Genomic DNA, 18,795 nt, shown 5'->3' with positions numbered 1-18,795 from the left:
TGTTTTCAGAGATGTCACTAGCTCTGCTAACAGTCAGCTGACAGAGTGTACCAAGCTCACAGCCCCGGTGTTCCATCTTGACAGTTTTTTTTTGGTTTTTTTTTTAGCTTGTTTGTTTTTCGGGGAAAAAGGCAGGGGGGGGGGTTACGTTAACCGGTTTGTTTACATATTCCACTCTCCGAGCTGACATTTTTCTCACGACACCAGCGATCAGCTCAACAGACCCTCAGTTTACCTGCATGCATCCTCCTCCTCACTTGTCAGCTGTTTAACACCTGCTGCTAATTCAAGAAACACGCCCACGTTACCTGGTGATAGTCACAGTTTAACTGGGCAGCCGGTGCTCGATTTAACGCAATGTCGGCACATTTTTCTGCACAAGATAAGTAAATATAGTTTTTTCCCTGAGTGCAGAGCTGCTGGAGCTTGTTTCCCAACAGAGCACTTTATTGGTGAACCCACTTTATCAGCGGCTTATGTCCAATCACCGGCACACTGCTTTGAAACCTCACCTGAGTGTTAGCACTCAGTGGTTCAGTGGTCCAGTGTTTAACTGGACTTAATTCACTCAGGTTTTGTTTGTCGGGTCACGTTTACTTTGCTGTTTTATTTACAACTGAGCAAATCGGTTTGGTTTCGACTGAGAAAATTGTCAGGCGGTGGAAGGAATACTTCGAGGACCTCCTTAATCCCACTGACACGACTTCCGAGGAGAAAGCACAGTCTGGGGATGAGGGGAATGACCCCCCCAATTTCTGGAGGCGAGGTCACTGAGGCAGTTAAACAACTCCTTGGTGGCAGAGCCCCTGGTGTTGATGAGGTCCGCCCCGAGTTCCTGAAGGCTCTGGACGTTGTAGGGCTGTCCTGGTTGACACGCCTCTACAATGTTGCGTGGAGATCAGGGGCAGTACCTGTGGACTGGCAGACCGGGGTGGTGGTCCCAGCCGAGTTTGGAGCAGCGGGAATGAGGATCAGCACCTCCAAATCTGAGGCCATGGTTCTCAGCCGGAAAAGGGTGGAGTGTAGTCGGCTAAAAACTGTCCAAAGGTAGATCAGCAGAGCTTAGCTTGTCTCAGTTCAGTTAGTTCCTCCTGCTCTTACCAAATCACTTCCTTTCCAAAAACTGCTGCTGATCTATTGTGGTTCATATCCCAGTGAAGGCATTCAGCGAAAGTTCAAAGGAAATAAAATGACAACTTCTCTCTAAGACTTTCCAGATGTTTACCTGTTATGTCACACAGTGCGGCAGTGTTGATGTCTCCTTGTATGGCAGCCGCACACACCACTCATCACTGTTCCTCTCAGCAGTCAAAAACAGTTTTTGTTCCTTCTGCAGCTCATATAGACAGGCTTTGCCCCTCGACAACTTTCAGACCTCCGTATGGATAATAAAGCTGTTGTGCGTCTGCTTCCATTTCGTCACATGAAGATGGATGTATGCAGCTTCTCAGAGGTCTTGTCCTGACAAAGTTCATCACATACACAACATCATCTGACAGAGGAGCTAGATCTTGGCAACGAGCACCTCACCATGCAAAAAACAGTGCGTAACAATAACAAGGCCTTTCAGTTCTTCCACTCTTTGTTGTTCAAGATATTTTCATGTGGCTGAAAAAATGTCTTCTCTTGTTTTTATGAAGGTTTTTCTAGTTCACTGTGTTGTGAAATTCTTTATATTATTCAGAAATTGTCACTAGACATTTTTTTTTTGTGTCTGTCCCAAATTCACTCCGATGGTAAGAGAGGGCAGTGAAACTTTCAGGAGAAGTTTCTACTGAAAAGGGGTAAAGAAGCAGAACTTTGCGCTAAAAAGAGGTGAATCAGCAGAATTTCTGCTGAAAAGAGGAAGAGAAGCTGAGGTTTCTGCTAAAAAAAGAATCTGGAATTTGTGCTGAAAAGAGGTGAAAATGCTGAATGTTCAGCAAAAAAGAGATAAGGAACCTGAAAATTGTGCTAAATATATTTGAATATTTAGTTATTGAAATAAATGAACCAAACAAAGTTTTATTTCTAAACATATATAGACCACCAAAATCTAATACAAACTTTTTTAATGATTTCAATGACCTTTGCTCTGCAATATGTCTAGACTATGACCAGATAGCAATTGTGGGAGATTTTAAAATTCATACTTACAAGCCACAAGATAGCAGAACAAAAGCAATGAATTATGTCCTCCATAACTTTGATCTAATCCAGCACATTAGTGAGCCAACGCATAATCGAGGACACACTCTGGACCTACGTATTAGCAAAGATCTAAATATCTCTAACATTGCCATTACTGATATTGCATTATCTGATCATTTCTGCATTTCATTTGATAGCAACATCTTAGCCAATATACCTAATCAGAGTAAGATCACTGTTAAAAAATGCTTCCTTAAAGAAAACTCAGCTGAATATTTTAAACTGATGTACACTTCCACCTTGTTTAAATCACCAACATCCACCAACACACATTCAGTAAACAAACTGACAGATGATTTTCTATCCAAAATCTTAGACATGATGGATAAGATTGCACCATTCAAGGTTAAAACTGTCCTCTAGTAAAAAGAAGTCTCCGTGGAGAAGTGATCCACTGGTATGTAATGAAAAAAGAGAGTGCCGGCGTGCTGAGAAAAAATGGCGGAAAACTCAACTCCAGGTTCACTGCGAGATAAAGAGAGGCTGAATAAGTATCAACTATCCCTGAAGGATGCAAGGGAGTCATTTTTCTCTGAGATTATTCATAGAAACAACAATAATGCTAGGACATTATTTGCTACAGTGGAGAGATTAATTACTCCTCCAGTGGCAATAACCCCTGAACTAAGCTCCACCAGGGCCTGCAATGAATTTGCCAGCTTCTTTATTGAAAAGATCTTGAAAATCAGAAGATTGATTGGCACATTAGTTTCAACCCCAATACCGACGTTAAGCCCAATTAGCACTTATGCAGAGAAAATGACTCACTTTCAAACAATAAATCAATCAAGCCTCGATAAAATTATTGAGAATCTAAGCTCTGCCACCTGCTGCTTGGATATATTATTATATAGTATTATTTCTTAAAAAGGTCCTCCCAGCCATCAGGGAGGATCTGATCCAAATAGTTAACGCATCCCTTCTATCAGGTGTCTTTCCCAAAGCCTTAAAAATAGCAGTTATCAAACCAATATTAAAGAAAAAGAACCTAGACAGCACATTAATGCAGAACTACAGACCAATCTTTAATCTTCCATGTATCGGTAAAATTATTGAAAAAGCTGTTTTCCAGCAGTTAAACAGCTTTCCCACAATGAACAACCGCTTTGATATTTATCAGTCTGGTTTTCGTAGGCACCACAGCACTGAGACAGCCCTTGTCAAAGTGTTTAATGACATCCGTATAAATACTGACCGTGGGAAATCCACAGTATTGGTACTACTGGACCTTAGCGTGGCGTTTGACACCGTTGATCATGATATATTACTGGAGCGTCTAGAGAGCTGGGCCGGACTTTCTGGTACAGCACTTGACTGGTTCAAGTCCTACCTTAAGAACAGGAACTTCTATGTGTCAATTAGCCAATTTTCATCACAAAATATAGAAATCACATGCGGGGTCCCCCAGGGTTCCATCCTAGGACCCCTCTTATTTAGCATTTACATGCTCCCGTTAAGCCAGATTATAACCACCAATAATATTAACTACCACAATTATGCAGACGATACTCAACTTTATATCTCAATGTCACTAGGTGATATTGAACCTATCCAAACTCTTAATAAATGCATTGAGCAAATTAATAATTGGATGTCTCATAATTTCCTTCAACTGAACAATAACAAAACTGAAGTACTTATCTTTGGACCCAAAAAAGATTGATTAAATATCAGTAATCAGCTCAAACTGGTCCAACTAGAAACTACCAATCAGGCCAGAAATTTAGGTGTAATAATGGACTCAGACCTGAACCTCCAGGGCCACATAAAAGTTATAACAAAGTCAGCCTTCTGTCACCTGAGGAACATTTCTAGGATTAAAGGACTGATGACACAAGGAGACCTAGAAAAACTCATCCATGCATTTATCTCTAGCCGGCTTGACTACTGTAACAGTATCTTCACAAGTTTACCCAAAAAATCAATTAGACAACTGCAGCTGATTCAGAACGCTGCTGCTCATGTTCTCACTAGAACCAAGAAAATAGAGCACATTACTCCAGTTCTAAAGTCATTACACTGGCTCCCTGAGAATAGACTTTAAAGTGCTTTTATTAGTTTATAAATCTTTGAATGGGTTAGCACCAGAGTACATTAGGGATCTGCTATCATGGTACAAACCATCTAGATCAGTCAGGTCCTCCAGCTCTCGTTTATTGACCGTCCCTTGAACCAGAACTAAACATGGAGAAGCAGCTTTTAGTTTCTATGCTCCTCACATCTGGAACACACTATCGGGAGAATTTAAAGCTGCAGAGACACTGAACTCTTTTAAGTCTAAAATTAAAACTTACTTATTTAGACTTGCTTATGAGTAACTGATCCTATTATGGCTCTCTACTTCTTTGTTTAAATTTTTTCATATAAATTATTGTCTTGATTATTGTTTTATTGTAAATGTTTTCCTGTATTTTACTTTTATAGTGTTTTGTGTTTTATTTTAATCATGTAAAGCACCTTGAATTGCCTTGTGCTGATAGTATGCTATACAAATAAAATTGCCTTGCCTTGCCTTGCCTAAAAAGAGATTAAGAAGCAGAACTTTGTGCTGAAAACAGGTGAATTAGCAGAATTTCTGCAAAAAAAAAAAAGAGGTAAAGAAGCTGAAGTTTGTGCTGAAAACAGCTGAAGAAGCTGGAATTTGTGCTGAAAAGTAGTGGAAAAAGTGAACATTCTGCTAAAAAGGGGTGAAAAAGCTGAAATTTGTGTTGAAAAGAGTTTAAACAGTTGAACTGTCAACTGATTTTTTTTTTGTCATAAGCGGGATTCGAACTCCTGCTCTGAGAACAGCTGCTCATCTCACTGAGCTAAAACATGGCTCAGCCTGGCAAGCAAAACTGGTGATCACACTGATAATGTGGTCCCATTAAGCAAAATTGGCCCAAAAATTGAATAAAAAGCTTAATATCTCAAAAAGTATAAACGTTATTAGCATGAAAAGATATAGCTGGCATTAGCAGAAGGAGCAGAACAGTATAAAGTTTAAATCGGTTGAAAACTGAGGGAGTAGTTAACCAGCAAAGGTCTGAGCAACTAGAATAAGGTAGAATAAAGTTTAAAGAGAAACAGGATCTCACACAATTAAATGTTTCATACTCACTACATTATACAACCAAACAGAGGGAGTACAGCAGATAGTGGAGTGTGTTTTTATGCATAAAATATCTTCCCACACATTCATCCAGTGACTTGGATGATGGTTAGCGCCCACTTTGCCCACAGTAGTGTAAATATATCCTGCCGCAGCATGGGTGTCTCCGTGGTTTGATAGAAATGGACATTGCTGTCCTCTTGAATCAGAAGATTTCATGGGCAGCTGTCAAAAGTCATGCTCTTAACCCTGAGCTCGATTGGCTAGGACACACATGCAAACGGATACATCCGTGAGCAACACTGTGTGCACCTACGTTCCACATCGACTTGAACAGATGTTCAACTTGTGTGCCAGCGTGATCCAATGTGTGTGTTTATTTTTGTGTCTTTTTAGATCAGTTTTCCCCATTCATCCATCGTTCAGAGTGCTGGCCCTAGCAGAACCCCCTGTCGTGGGGAGTGCAGGCAGCAACAGCAGAGCTCAGCAGTGGTTGGGCCCCGAGGTGCTCACTATGTTCCTTTACCACAATGTCATGCCGCTGGCCAAAGAAGAGGAGATGGGCCTCATACAGGGACTGGTGAGACATGCAAATACTGAGACCTACTAAAAATCTTGGATGGGTTTCAATCTCAGTGACCTTGACCTTGGTCAAAGGTCAGTGGTCAAGTTTTGTTAAAATCCTTTGAATTTGATAACTGGAAAACAAGGCGACGTAGGATTTTGAAATTGATCCCATACATGTGTCTCTAGGAGGCTGAGGGGTAGCACTGGTGTTTGCCAGTATTTTTCTAACTGGAAGACAACGCCTCTGTTTCCACTCTCATCATAAGTCCTTCTTGGCTTCTTTTTCTTCTTTTGTTTTTAGGCTCCTAATGTACCGATGGAAGGAGCAGAGCAGCTACTGCACCTCGCACACAGTCTCCGCAAGACAAATGACCCCACAGTAAGTGTGTGTGCTTTACATATGGCAGCAGTTCCCAAATGGTGGGCGGGACATGAACATTATTACTGCATTATTACAACAGAATTTTGGGTTTACTTCACCAGACCTAGCATGTGACAAACTACAGACACAGGTAAATGGTAGTGGAGTTTTGAGAAACTTCCCAAAATACAGGTGTTGTTCTCGTTCCAGGTGGTGTAAATGGATGTCAGAAGTGTACAGTCCAACAGTCACGTGTCAGATTGCAGATATTTTTTCGTGCAGATATAAAGGTAGAGATGTTTGGAGGCTACTCATGTATGGTGTCTGTTGCTAGGCACAGTCTCTGGCCTCGTCTCTCTCCACTAGACAGCTGCTAAGGATCTGTCGCCGTCTCTCTCAGCACCCTGAGGAGAGCATCATTCACGCAGTTAATAAGGCTTGTCTCTCCAGGTACACACTCTCTCTCTCTTTCTCTCTCTCTCACACACCCACACACACACAAGCTGTCCAGGGTAGACCCCACATCTCACTCTGTGATGGCTGGGTTAGGTTTCAGCAATATGGATACACAGAAATTAATGTTAATATTTGATTTGTGTGTCATAAAAACAAGGCAACTGTGTGGGTTTTTATTTTGTGTGTGTGTGCGTGTGTTTTAGATTCCTGCCCAGCCTGGCCCGTTCCTCTCTTCAAAAAAACCTCATGAACTGCTCCATACAGGATGCAACAGACCCCGCTGATCGCTCTCTTGATTATCCCTGTGAGTTCCAGTCACTTAGATCAATTAGATTTAAAATGGTATATTATGCGAAATTGTGTGTTATGTGTTGTTGACATAACACAGGCTCATCCCTTTAGTTAGGTGCCTTTTTTGTTCTTGAATGATTCATAGAGGACCATTAAGATTGTGACTCAAGACTTCTGCACAACACTGTATACCAGCAGAAGCACAAATCAGTTCGCTTCATTTACATACAGCAATAAAGTCTTTATTGTACCAATATTACGGAACATAGGTTAATAACTGAATATAGAACTGTAACCCCCCTCCAAAGGCAACCTCAATCGCTTATTCTAGGAATGGGGTCTTTTAGACCCCATTCCTACAAAACTGCTCAAAGACTGCTCAAAGACTGCTCAAAGAAGTCCTGCCATTAATTAATTCTTCGATCTTAAATATGATCAACCTATCTCTAATAATCGGCTATGTACCACAGGCCTTCAAGCTGGCTGTAGTTAAACCTTTACTCAAAAAGCCATCTCTAGACCCAGCAGTCTTAGCTAATTATAGGCCAATCTCCAACCTTCCTTTCATATCAAAAATCCTTGAAAGAGTAGTTGTCAAACAGCTAACAGATCATCTGCAGAGGAATGGTTTATTTGAAGAGTTTCAGTCAGGTTTCAGAGCTCAGCACAGCACAGAAATAGCTTTAGTGAAGGTTACAAATGATCTTCTTATGGCCTCTGACAGTGGACTCATCTCTGTGCTTGTCCTGCTAGACCTCAGTGCAGCGTTCGATACTGTTGATCATAATATCCTATTAGAGCGATTAGAACATGCTGTAGGTATTACAAGTACTGCGCTGCAGTGGTTTGTATCATATCTATCTAATAGACTCCAATTCGTGCATGTAAATGGAGAGTCCTCTTCACACACTGAGGTTAATTATGGAGTTCCACAGGGTTCAGTGCTAGGACCAATTCTGTTTACATTATACATGCTTCCCTTAGGCAGCATCATTAGAAGACATAGCATACATTTTCACTGCTATGCAGATGACACCCAGCTCTATCTGTCCATGAAGCCAGATAACACACACCAATTAGTTAAACTGCAGGAATGTCTTAAAGACATAAAGACCTGGATGGCCGCTAACTTTCTGCTTCTTAATTCAGATAAAACTGAGGTTATTGTACTCGGCCCTGAAAATCTTAGAAATATGGTATCTAATCAGATTCTTACTCTGGATGGCATTACCTTGGCCTCCAGTAACGCGGTGAGGAACCTTGGAGTCATTTTTGACCAGGACATGTCCTTCAACGCACATATTAAACAAATATGTAAGACTGCTTTCTTCCATTTGCGCAACATCTCTAAAATTAGAAATATCCTGTCTCAGAGTGACGCTGAAAAACTAGTTCATGCATTTATTACTTCCAGGCTGGACTACTGTAATTCATTATTATCAGGATGTCCAAAAAACTCACTGAAAAGCCTTCAGCTAATCCAAAATGCTGCAGCAAGAGTCCTGACAGGGACTAGAAAGAGAGAGCATATTTCTCCTGTTTTGGCTTCCCTTCATTGGCTTCCTGTTAAATCCAGAATTGAATTCAAAATCCTGCTCCTCACATACAAGGTCTTAAATAATCAGGCCCCATCTTATCTTAATGACCTTGTAGTACCATATCACCCTATTAGAGCGCTCCGCTCTCGCTCTGCAGGCCTACTTGTTGTTCCTAGAGTATTTAAAAGTAGAATGGGAGGGAGAGCCTTCAGTTTTCAGGCCCCTCTTCTGTGGAACCAGCTTCCAGTTTGGATTCGGGAGACAGACACTATCTCTACTTTTAAGATTAGGCTTAAAACTTTCCTTTTTTCTAAAGCATATAGTTAGGGCTGGACCAGGTGACCCTGAATCCTCCCTTTGTTATGCTGCAATAGATGTAGGCTGCCGGGGGATTCCCATGATGCATTGAGTTTTTCCTTTCCAGTCACCTTTCTCACTCACTATGTATTAATAGACCTCTCTGCATTGAATCATATCTGTTATTAACCTCTGTCTCTCTTCCACAGCATGTCTTTATCCTGTCTTCCTTCTCTCACCCCAACCGGTCGCAGCAGATGGCCGCCCCTCCCTGAGCCTGGTTCTGCCGGAGGTTTCTTCCTGTTAAAAGGGAGTTTTTCCTTCCCACTGTCGCCAAAGTGCTTGCTCATAGGGGGTCATATGATTGTTGGGTTTTTCTCTGTATCTATGAAGCGCCTTGAGGCGACTTTTGTTGTGATTTGGCGCTATATAAATAAAATTGAATTGAATTGAATTGAATTATTCTACAGAAATGGAACAATGCACGATAAATGACAAATAACTTGTAAAGCTGGTAGCCGGAAAGTTTTGTCTCTTAGCATTCATTCTGAACTTGTGATGTTTCCTTGTAAAGAATAAATGTCGACTTCTACTGTGTGGACATACTGGTAGCGCAGGCACATGTATTATTTAAAAGATGGAAAGCAGGATTCAGCTGGCCTCAAAGAAAACAAACAGCTCAACCCAAAATAATCTCGTCTTCTGACTCACAAGCACCTCTCAGCATTGTCAAAAATCAGGTTTGACTCTCTCATTTGACTCATGCATGCAATTATTCTGGTTACAGGTAAAATGGATGTTTTCCAAAGCACTAATAATTTGAACAGTGGATCACTTGAGTGTGTGATTAGTGTTCGATTGTGAGTTGGCATGTGAGAACTAGGAGCACCACTCATGTAAACCAGTGAGTGGGATTATTATCACTAAAAAGCTGGTGACAAAATGCTCAGTGACAAAGCAGCTAATGATGCTATTGTAGGTAAGATCAAAACATAAAATAAAAGGATGCTGTGGAACTCCATGGATTATTTTTCTTTGTATTACATGTCACAATCCAGGATATTTACTACTGGGTTACTAATATTGGTACATGATTCTTGATGCTCATTTGATGTCAAAACAAAATGATTCTTCCATGTTTTTAACCTCCTTTGTCAAAAAAGTAGTTTGAATCCACTAACTTGGTGGTGGCATGTTGTTTACTTAAAATGTTGGCACAATGCTTTGTTAGCAGGAAATGTTGGGTTGGTTCCTTAGTAGCTTGCTAATGTCACTATGAGGTATGACATTCATTAGATTATGCTCAGTTAAGCATTTCTATATTAGCTACTGCAAATATTGTAACTGATGGGGCAAAGCTGATTTTAACCTGGCACAGCCAGCTGTCTCATACAAAGCGCCAATGTGTATTTCAGGATAACATAAGAAGGATAATTCTGTGGATGTTGTTGAATGTTGAATTGAAACTCATCCACCTGGAATTCTTAATGAAACTGTAATTCCATGCTTTTAGCTGCTTCATGAAATTTGAGGTATTTTCTCCTTTGCTTTGAAATTAGCAACATTAGCATTGTTTGTGTATAGCCCTGTTGCCTTTCTTAAAGCATGGGCAGAGATTTTGCAGTAGCAGCATTAGTTACCATCTTCTGCCTGCAGTTTCCCCTGTGCTTTTGGGTGTATTGCTCCTTCTTCAGCATTTAAGGACACTAGTATGCTGTCCCTGTCAGTTCTGAGAGAACTGCAGCTTCAATACACGTGCTGCCTGCAGTACAGGCAAGGTACCTAAACAAAAACAAAAAAGCAATAGAAATGTAACGTTTCCGAATTTTTGCCAACTACACTGATACATCTTCTAGACATGAATGACAGTATCAGATTTCTGATATGCATTATTCATCCACATTATGTTATGAATGTTGATAGTTCTTCTTTTCCACTGGAAGAATATTTCCTGTTAGCTTTGATAGTCGTGCATCAGCACAATCTGACATCACACCAACTTTGTATTCAGCAGCAGCAGGTTAAAGTGTCCAATGTTATATTTTCATCAAAGACTGTACTTAAAAGATAGACCTAGCCACCATGGCGTCATAGGTTTCTGGAGCGTTAGACTTGGATTTTATTTTATTTTTGAGCCAGAAGTGAGAATATTTGTACAAGATGGTGAAGTCCTAAGGTGTCTGCTAATAATAATAATAACATTTTACTCACCAAAGATAAAGCACAAACTTGGCTGTACCACACAGCACGCCCGATTATTATTTAGACAATTCAATTAAACAGCTCCAGAAGGCACCAGTACTGCAAGCACGCTCTCTTTTTTGACAACAGCATAATAAAACTGTAAATTCTCTTTTTTGTGTCCCACCCCAATATTTTTAGTGGCTCCCATATGGCCACCCCTATAATTAAAAAATTCTGGAGGCACCTCTGTCTCACATGCGTTTCTGTCATGTCCAGAAAGGTTTGGGCATGGGCTGCATGTGAGAAAATGCAGTTTTATTGCAGTTTTTACGGTCAAATCACTGCATCTCAAAGTCTGAGTTTGGGTAAAAGGAACCATTCCCAGCATTAGTCAGTCTAAATGAAGAAGCCCATGTTTATGGCCCACATTGCTGTATTTCTACAGGTATGGTAAAGGACGGTGTGTTGACCATTGGGAGTGTCTCCGCTCCCATCTACAATGCTGACCAGAAAATGAAGGTTCCTGACGTGCTCTTCTATGATAATCCCCAGGTAAGCTGTGAGAGGGCTGGAAAAGACTTTTTTCAGTCTCAGCACATGACCCAGATTTGATCACATAAGTGCTAAGGCAGATTACAACCTGTAAAGCGTAATCTGAATTTCAATTGCTCTTTTTTTTTCTCCCTCAAACTGAGAAAGCTTAGCTCTGCAGATTCACCACCACCCAGTTCAGGCAATCATACACCAATGAAAACACAGCTCTGTCCCTTGTTGTCATCGTTATCATACTTGCCTTTGTCAGATTAAAGTTTTCATTGTGTAAGGATTTTGCTTTTAGTTCCGGTATTAGCTGATATTTCCTCTGGCCATGCTCTTTCTCATCTGTGTTGGACCCTTATCAGATAGTTTTCGAGATGCTAATCTGGCCTGGCAGTAACATCAGCCCCAATACACTGTTAGCGACCTCTGATTGGTTGGTATTGGGGTTTTTTATGGTATAATAAAATTCTTAACTGTCTGTGTCGTCGTGTGTACGCCAGGCATGATTACTGCTGAATGTTTGGTGTGATACACATTGAGTTTTGGTGTTTAAATAGGATCAAAAAAATTTTAAAAAGCTTCCTCCTGATGGACTTTGTGTTTTTCAGTTTTTAAAATGTTCAGTTGCCAAAAATACAAAAGTCACATCGGCTTCAGGGTACATGCTGTGGGGGTGAAAATGGGCAGAACTCCAAGTGCTTATCTTTCTTTTCAGATTCTTCACAGTCCTACTTCTGTTGCTCTGTGCTGATTGATGCTGAGTGGTAACAAATATCACAACTCAAGCAGCTGAATCTGAATCAAATCTTTAAATGCAGCAAGTTCCATAAATTTTGCCTTTGGTATCCTGTTCACAGATCGCTTTCCTCGGCGGATAAATCAATAGGTTTTTGTTTGGTTTAATGCTAGTGTCTTGTGCCTAATCCTTGCCTTATTGGTGACATTAATTGCAGTATATCCAAAAAACAACCAGCCATGGTAATGATACTGTGACATCCTCTGGCAACACTGATGATTTATCTCTTTCTTCATGTCCCCATTTTGCGCTTTTTCCTCTGCCTGCCCGTGTTTTGGTCTGAAATAAAAAAGGTGGAAGAGGTTGAGATAGGATGGAAGCAACGAGGATGACCTACTTTATGAATGACCTGTTTTCTGAGCAAACTTTGTTGTTTTTAATACATTTTAAGCTGATTTATTCTCAACTGTAAGCAGTATTGCTCTTTGCAACATCCATCTGGGTTAAATTACAATCTGAGCTACTTGTTCAGCTGAATATGTGTTTGCTTAAATATCTCTGCAGCACATGATGGTGATGGAGGACATGCTGAAAGACTTTCTGTTAGGAGAGCACCTCCTCTTAGTGGGAAACCAGGTGAGTGATGTTTGAAAGCGTATTAATTTCACCATATTGTAATTTCCTCTGCCCACAGAAAAGAACCCTGGGCAACCTTTGGTCCATTTATGGTCAGGATTACAAACCCACTTTTTGTCATGTAAAATAAACAGAGGTCAGATCTGTGTTTGCAGACCATGGTTTTGTCTAATTTCTGGAGTAGTGGTTTTTAGTGAAGTAGGCCACCCATGTCAGCTCTGTTCGAGCATGGAGGGAAGAGTTACGAAATAGACTCCCTGCGTCCTCATGTCACCCTCCAACCCTGCGCAGTCACAGTTCACATAAGGCATAAGTAACATAAGGACACATGCAGCAACTCCTTGGGGGACACTCTGTGCCCCCAGCGTTGTCCAACTGGGCTGGGTTAAAGGGAGGATAGATGAGGATGGATGACTGGACATGGTGTGCTGTGAGCCCAGAGGAGTGTTTCTGTGTTTGTGTTTATTTGTGCGCTTGCATATGAGAGGGACTGAGTGGCAGAAGGCATTTGCAAATCTGAGTGTGTGACCATGCACGGTCCACGCTGAGGCATTACGAGCTGTCAGAGCGACTTACTGGACATCTGACAGACTGGCCGAGAGATCCGACAGGCTCTGTGGGATGCCGGTGGGAGTCCCGAAGAACAGCCCCTGTCACAGCAAAGCACCATCAAAATTAGAGGGATGCAGTTGGGTCTTCCTCTCAGTCCTGCCTCTTTGAAAGTTGAAATGGATGCTTCTTTCTATCTTTGTGGTCTAACTACAAACACAGTCCACATATAAAGACTGATGATGATGTCCCTCCACAGGGTGTTGGCAAAAATAAAATTGTGGACCGGTTCCTGCACCTTCTCAACAGGCCCAGAGAATATCTACAGCTCCACAGGTGAGGAGAATCACCATAGCATCATTTTTCTGTTGCTGTCCTAGCCTTTTTGAAACCAAACTTCATGAGCCAACTAAGAAGTCTCACTGAGAAATAAAGGTACTCTGCACCCCCAGTCACAGCGTAGCTCCTCCACTAAGCATACCCTACGGTGTTTTTCTTTTTGACTCTAATTGAAATCATGATTTACTAATGATTTATGTTGCCAGTGATAAGATCTAAAACCAGTTACTGAGACCATAAACTCATCAGTTTGATTAGATCAGAGAGCCTAAATTTTGTTTTCCCATGGATTTCAGCACAAGTAGCCTTATTTTTGGAAGCAGAGAAGTCATTCTGGAGACTTTTAGTTCCAGAAGCTAAGTTAAAGTTTTATGAGGTTCATGTTTAGAGTAGTGGTTCCCAACCAACAACTTTCTGCTTCAGAGGGTACTTCTGCAGTAACAAGGAGGTATGTGGAAAGATTATGTTATGTAATCTTAAATTCATTTTTTAACTGAATCAAGGAACCGAGTTGACCAGCAGAACAGTTAAGAGACACTTATCTCTTATCATTCACATTTAGTCATTAATCTCTGACTCTCTTCCATAGTGTGTCTTTTCACCTGGCCCCCTCCCTTCACCCCCAACTGGTCAAAAAAGATGGCTGCCCCCTCCCTCAGCCTGATTCTTCCTGGTTTCTTCATGTTAAAAGGGAGTTTTTCCTTCCCACTGTTGCCAAAAGCTTGTTCATAGGGTGACGTTGGATTGTTGGATTTTCTCTGTTATTGTGGGTTACATGAAAATTGTAAACACATATGCAATGGCAAAGAAATGAGTTGAAATGGCCAGCCAACACAGTGGCAGTCTCCAGTTTAAAATTAGTACATTATATAGCTCCAAGTTGCGCCAATTTCCTCAAAGTGCTTTATAGTGTAATGGTAAAGATTCTACGATAATTGAGAGAAAACTCCAACAATCAGATGGACCCATCCAATGAGCAAGCACTCGGGACAGGGGGAAGGAAAAGCTCCCTTTTTAACAGGAAGAAACTACCAACAGAACCAGGCTCAGGGAGGGGCAGGGATCTGCCTGGCTGGTTGTGGGTGAAGGAAGACAGACAAACGTGAGAGGTGTGAATGAAGAGCTTCTTTATTACAACACAGTTGTTGGAATAAATCAGATGGACAAAGAAGACTTCCCTGCTCAGTGTGTCTGATGCCACTTTTAATTTGATGTTTTAATGTTTTTTAAAGATATCACTAAACTTTCCTGTTCCACCAAAAGCTGTAAGGAAAAAGCCAGTATTTTTCTTACTACCTTGGCAGCCTTGACCTTCTCATATAAGAGCATTAAAATCTATTTTTTTCCTCAGTAAATTAGGCCTTTCTTTCCCAGAACGAAGACTTTACATGGACAAACTAAAGAAAAGCCTTTTCAGTCTTTGTTAATTCGGGTCCCCTGGTTCTATAAATACTCACATGGTGACACCATAAGAATTTTAGGTCAGGTTCTGTAGCTCAGATCATGGAGCCAAGAGATGGGCCTCATTTTGATCTCGGCACTTATAAGAAATCAATGACTCTGATGGAAGCCGAGCAATTTACTGGAGAAAAGTTTAATTTTGACGCCGGTCAATTCTAGATCAATAACATATTCAATATCATTCTTAAGGCCAGATTTTTCTACTGCCTGTGCGTGTGTAGTTGTTTAAAGTCATGTGAAAGTCAAAGTGGAGCTGAGCATGGATGTGGCCTGGTTTGCTACTGTAGCAGTAGCTAATATTAGACCAGGGCAGAGGCAGAAATATCTGCCTGTGGCTATTGGGAGCCTGTGTGACTGAAGGCCTACAGAGATGTGGCTCAGAAAAAGCAAGACACGTGCAGCCGGCCAGGAAGGAAACTAGGACAGCTCCTGGGTCAGATATTGTGAGATATCGAAGAGCAAGCGAGAGGAGATGTTCAGAGGAAGAGAAAATTTTGGGCGACCCCAGGGAGTTATAGTTGTCGGGGAAATGTTCAGTGTTATGATTGTGTGGCTGGCCTGTGGAAACCAAGTACAGTGTCACTGACACCTTTTTTTTTAGCTGCACTGCATCTACATCAAATGATAGTAACAAATGTTCAAGTAAAAAAGCACTACGAGAAACATGTGCAAGATCTGATCACCAGAGTTACCCTTTCAGTTCAACAAGACTAAGTTTAGCCATTTCAGTTAGGAGTTACTTTGTAGAAGAATTAGTAACCAGAACCTGTTTTGCCCTTTTTGTTCTTAATACAAAGCATTTCTGAGTGTAACTTAAGCTTATGGGGCAAGCAGGTGAGCACATGCAACCAGGCTGAAATGAGGCACCATGGGTTCATATGCGGCCCGAGTCCCCTTGCTTTCCTCTCCACTCTCCATTCCACTATCTAATGAAGGAAAAGTCCCCAAAAAGGTCCTTAAGAAATAGAAAGCATTTCTAAGGGTGCACTTTTTTTCTAGCACTATATAATTAAAAGAAAAAGTACAATTTGTTTGTCTAATAAAGATGTGCTGTGCTTCTCCCCTGCTGTGCATGTACGTGTAGCTAAAGTCCTTCTAATGCCAGTCTTGCTACTCAGCAGCCATCTTTGAAACATGCCTGGGCAGTTATCTTGAAACGCTGAATGAATGAGGAGAGAGGGTAAACATTCATTTGGATGCTAACAAGGGTGTAAACCGCGCATTAGAGAGTCCAAAGTCAAGGCAGATTGTTGACTGGTGTGCATTGTGGCTTGTTGCACCAAAGCACTGAACAGGTGTAGAAGTAATTCACATTACAGCAAGGCTTAAAAAGTTTTTTTTAAAGTACCTTTACCCACATTTTTACTACCATAATTAGTGCTGTGCTTACGGGTTAGAGCAACAACATGACAGCAGATATGTTTCCCATTACCTAGCCGTCTTTACTGTCCACATGGATTTCTGCTCAGAATTCTTTGAGCCTGTTTCCTCTTATGTAATGGCTCTGTTGTAACCATCTTCTTTTTTCGTTTTCTTTTGCCTCTGCAGGGATACAACAGTCCAGACTCTGACCTTACAGCCCTCGGTGCGAGATGGCATCATTACATATGAGGACTCCCCTCTGGTCAGTTAGTTTTTTTTTCCCCCATGTTCACAGATGCCACAGATGTATATTGTGGTAGACATGATCATCACCACAAATCAAGTTGTGTTGGAATCGTTTTATTCTGTATGGTTTTATTTGTTTTTGCCACATAGAAAGCATGTTCTTATTTACCTGAGAGTTCTGGATGTTTTGTAAGGTACAAGTACATTTGAAATGTAACTCAGTCAGTTTAATTCTTAGTGTGAACTATTAGAAGTGTTCTAAAAGCCATCTTTTGTGATGAAGAAAGCCTGTGCAGAGATTTGAGAATTGGACTAATGTGCTCAACTGTTTTTGTGTAATTACAGGAATCTAAATGAGCTGTCTGATGGAGTTTTAGTAAGACCCATAAAGACACTGTTACAATAGTCCACTAAAAAGAAATCTGTGCACATATTTATTTATTTTTGTATCAGTTTTAGACAGACATCCTGCGGATTGTGAATGTGTAGGCCAGTTTGATATATGTATTCACCACATGAACTCTTTCTATCTGGGACAGCATCTTCATCATCAGCTTTTTCACAACTGTAACAACAGACATCCATACATTTTTGCTATAGTTTTAAGATTAAGGTTAATAGGCTGATTTTTTTTTAATTGTCTTTATATGACTATCGATATTTAGGTCAGTCAATAATTATTTCAAGATTTCTTGCCTGGTTTGAGAATTTAAGCAACATTCGTCTAGATAGGTTAGAGACTTTAATTCTTTTTTCTTTAGAGGTGAAAAAAATATACCTCAGTCCTTTCTTTCAATTTCAGGAAGTTTGGGCACATCCACTCATTAATTTCAAGTGTAGGGCTCAGTAGTCCTGAGGTGACACTGATGTGTGCGGTGTGAATAAGAATGAAATGTAATATGAATGCAACATCTGAGATAGAGAAAGGGTGTATATGTAAGTATGAAAGATCCAAGGATGGAGCCTTGAGGACTCATACATGTAAATATATAATATTATGTATAACAGTATGTGAATGCTCAGGGACTGTCATTGGATTCCACTTATGATTACCAGTGATTTGTCTTATTTTCTGGACTTTTTAGTGAAAGATACAAAATCATCAATAGTGTATTACGTTTCTGGGTGCAGTGGCACAGAGTTGTGTGTGAACATTATTTGTTGTTTTTTAATCTCAGAGAAAGATATCCATCTTGGCCATTTTAGATCAAGATTTTAAAAAAGGATTATTTTGCTTGACAATGGCAGGCTTCTTAATGGTTTACTCCATGAAATACATGAAAATAAAAATACATAATAGTAGCTTTGTTGTTCTAATCGCCAGCAGAGAAGAAACTGTGGTATTTGTGTCTCCCATATGCCTAAGAACTTTCTCAACTTATGTGTCGAATAAGCAGCTTTCATAGGAGCATATCTGATGACTTCTCAGAACACAGTGTCCAGAGCTTTTAGTACATTGTGATGCACACCTACACAATCCCAAAATTAGGACTACTTAGTCAAAATAAGTGAAAAAACCTGTGAGGGTGGATTGTGAATGTGTAGGCCAGTTTGATATATGTATTCACCACATGAACTCTTTCTATCTGGGACAGCATCTTCATCATCAGCTTTTTCCCAACTGTAACAGCAGTTGTGCTTTTTTGTTAGTCAAATGGCATGTGTGTGTATGTTTGTGTGTGTTGTCTGTGTTCAGGTAAAGGCAGTGAAGTTTGGCCTTGTGTTAGTGATAGATGAGGCCGACAAAGCTCCTACAAACGTCACCTGCATTCTCAAAACCCTGGTGGAGAGCGGAGAGATGATCCTGGCTGATGGACGCAGAATCATCTCAGGTGCACTCATACGCACATTCATGCATGCACACACCTTGACAGCAGACATGTCCCAGATTCAGAACGAGAACTGTTTTTACGACGAATTAACGACTGCATGTACTACAAGGCAAACACGA

The 18,795-nt window shown here is 40.7% G+C and overlaps 1 protein-coding gene across 1 annotated transcript in view; it reads left to right on the top strand.

The window, feature by feature from the left end:
* vwa8 (von Willebrand factor A domain containing 8) overlaps positions 1–18,795 on the top strand; it is an 84,522-nt gene that overhangs the window by 23,979 nt on the left and 41,748 nt on the right. Inside the window, exons 15-23 of the mRNA XM_085435499.1 lie at positions 5,678–5,861; positions 6,150–6,227; positions 6,544–6,659; positions 6,869–6,969; positions 11,421–11,527; positions 12,816–12,887; positions 13,696–13,772; positions 16,785–16,860; positions 18,541–18,676. Of these exons, the coding sequence (XP_085291625.1) occupies positions 5,678–5,861; positions 6,150–6,227; positions 6,544–6,659; positions 6,869–6,969; positions 11,421–11,527; positions 12,816–12,887; positions 13,696–13,772; positions 16,785–16,860; positions 18,541–18,676 (947 nt within the window). The remainder of the gene's footprint in view (positions 1–5,677; positions 5,862–6,149; positions 6,228–6,543; positions 6,660–6,868; positions 6,970–11,420; positions 11,528–12,815; positions 12,888–13,695; positions 13,773–16,784; positions 16,861–18,540; positions 18,677–18,795) is intronic.

This window comes from Copadichromis virginalis, linkage group LG16, assembly GCF_057382275.1.
Source record: "Copadichromis virginalis isolate Kocher_CV1m ecotype Utaka linkage group LG16, C_Virginalis_male_GT1.1, whole genome shotgun sequence".
In the NCBI taxonomy this organism is placed as follows: domain Eukaryota; kingdom Metazoa; phylum Chordata; class Actinopteri; order Cichliformes; family Cichlidae; genus Copadichromis; species Copadichromis virginalis.
The sequence above is the reverse complement of the archived record's forward strand: the minus strand, read 5'-3'. Positions and strand labels throughout refer to the sequence as shown.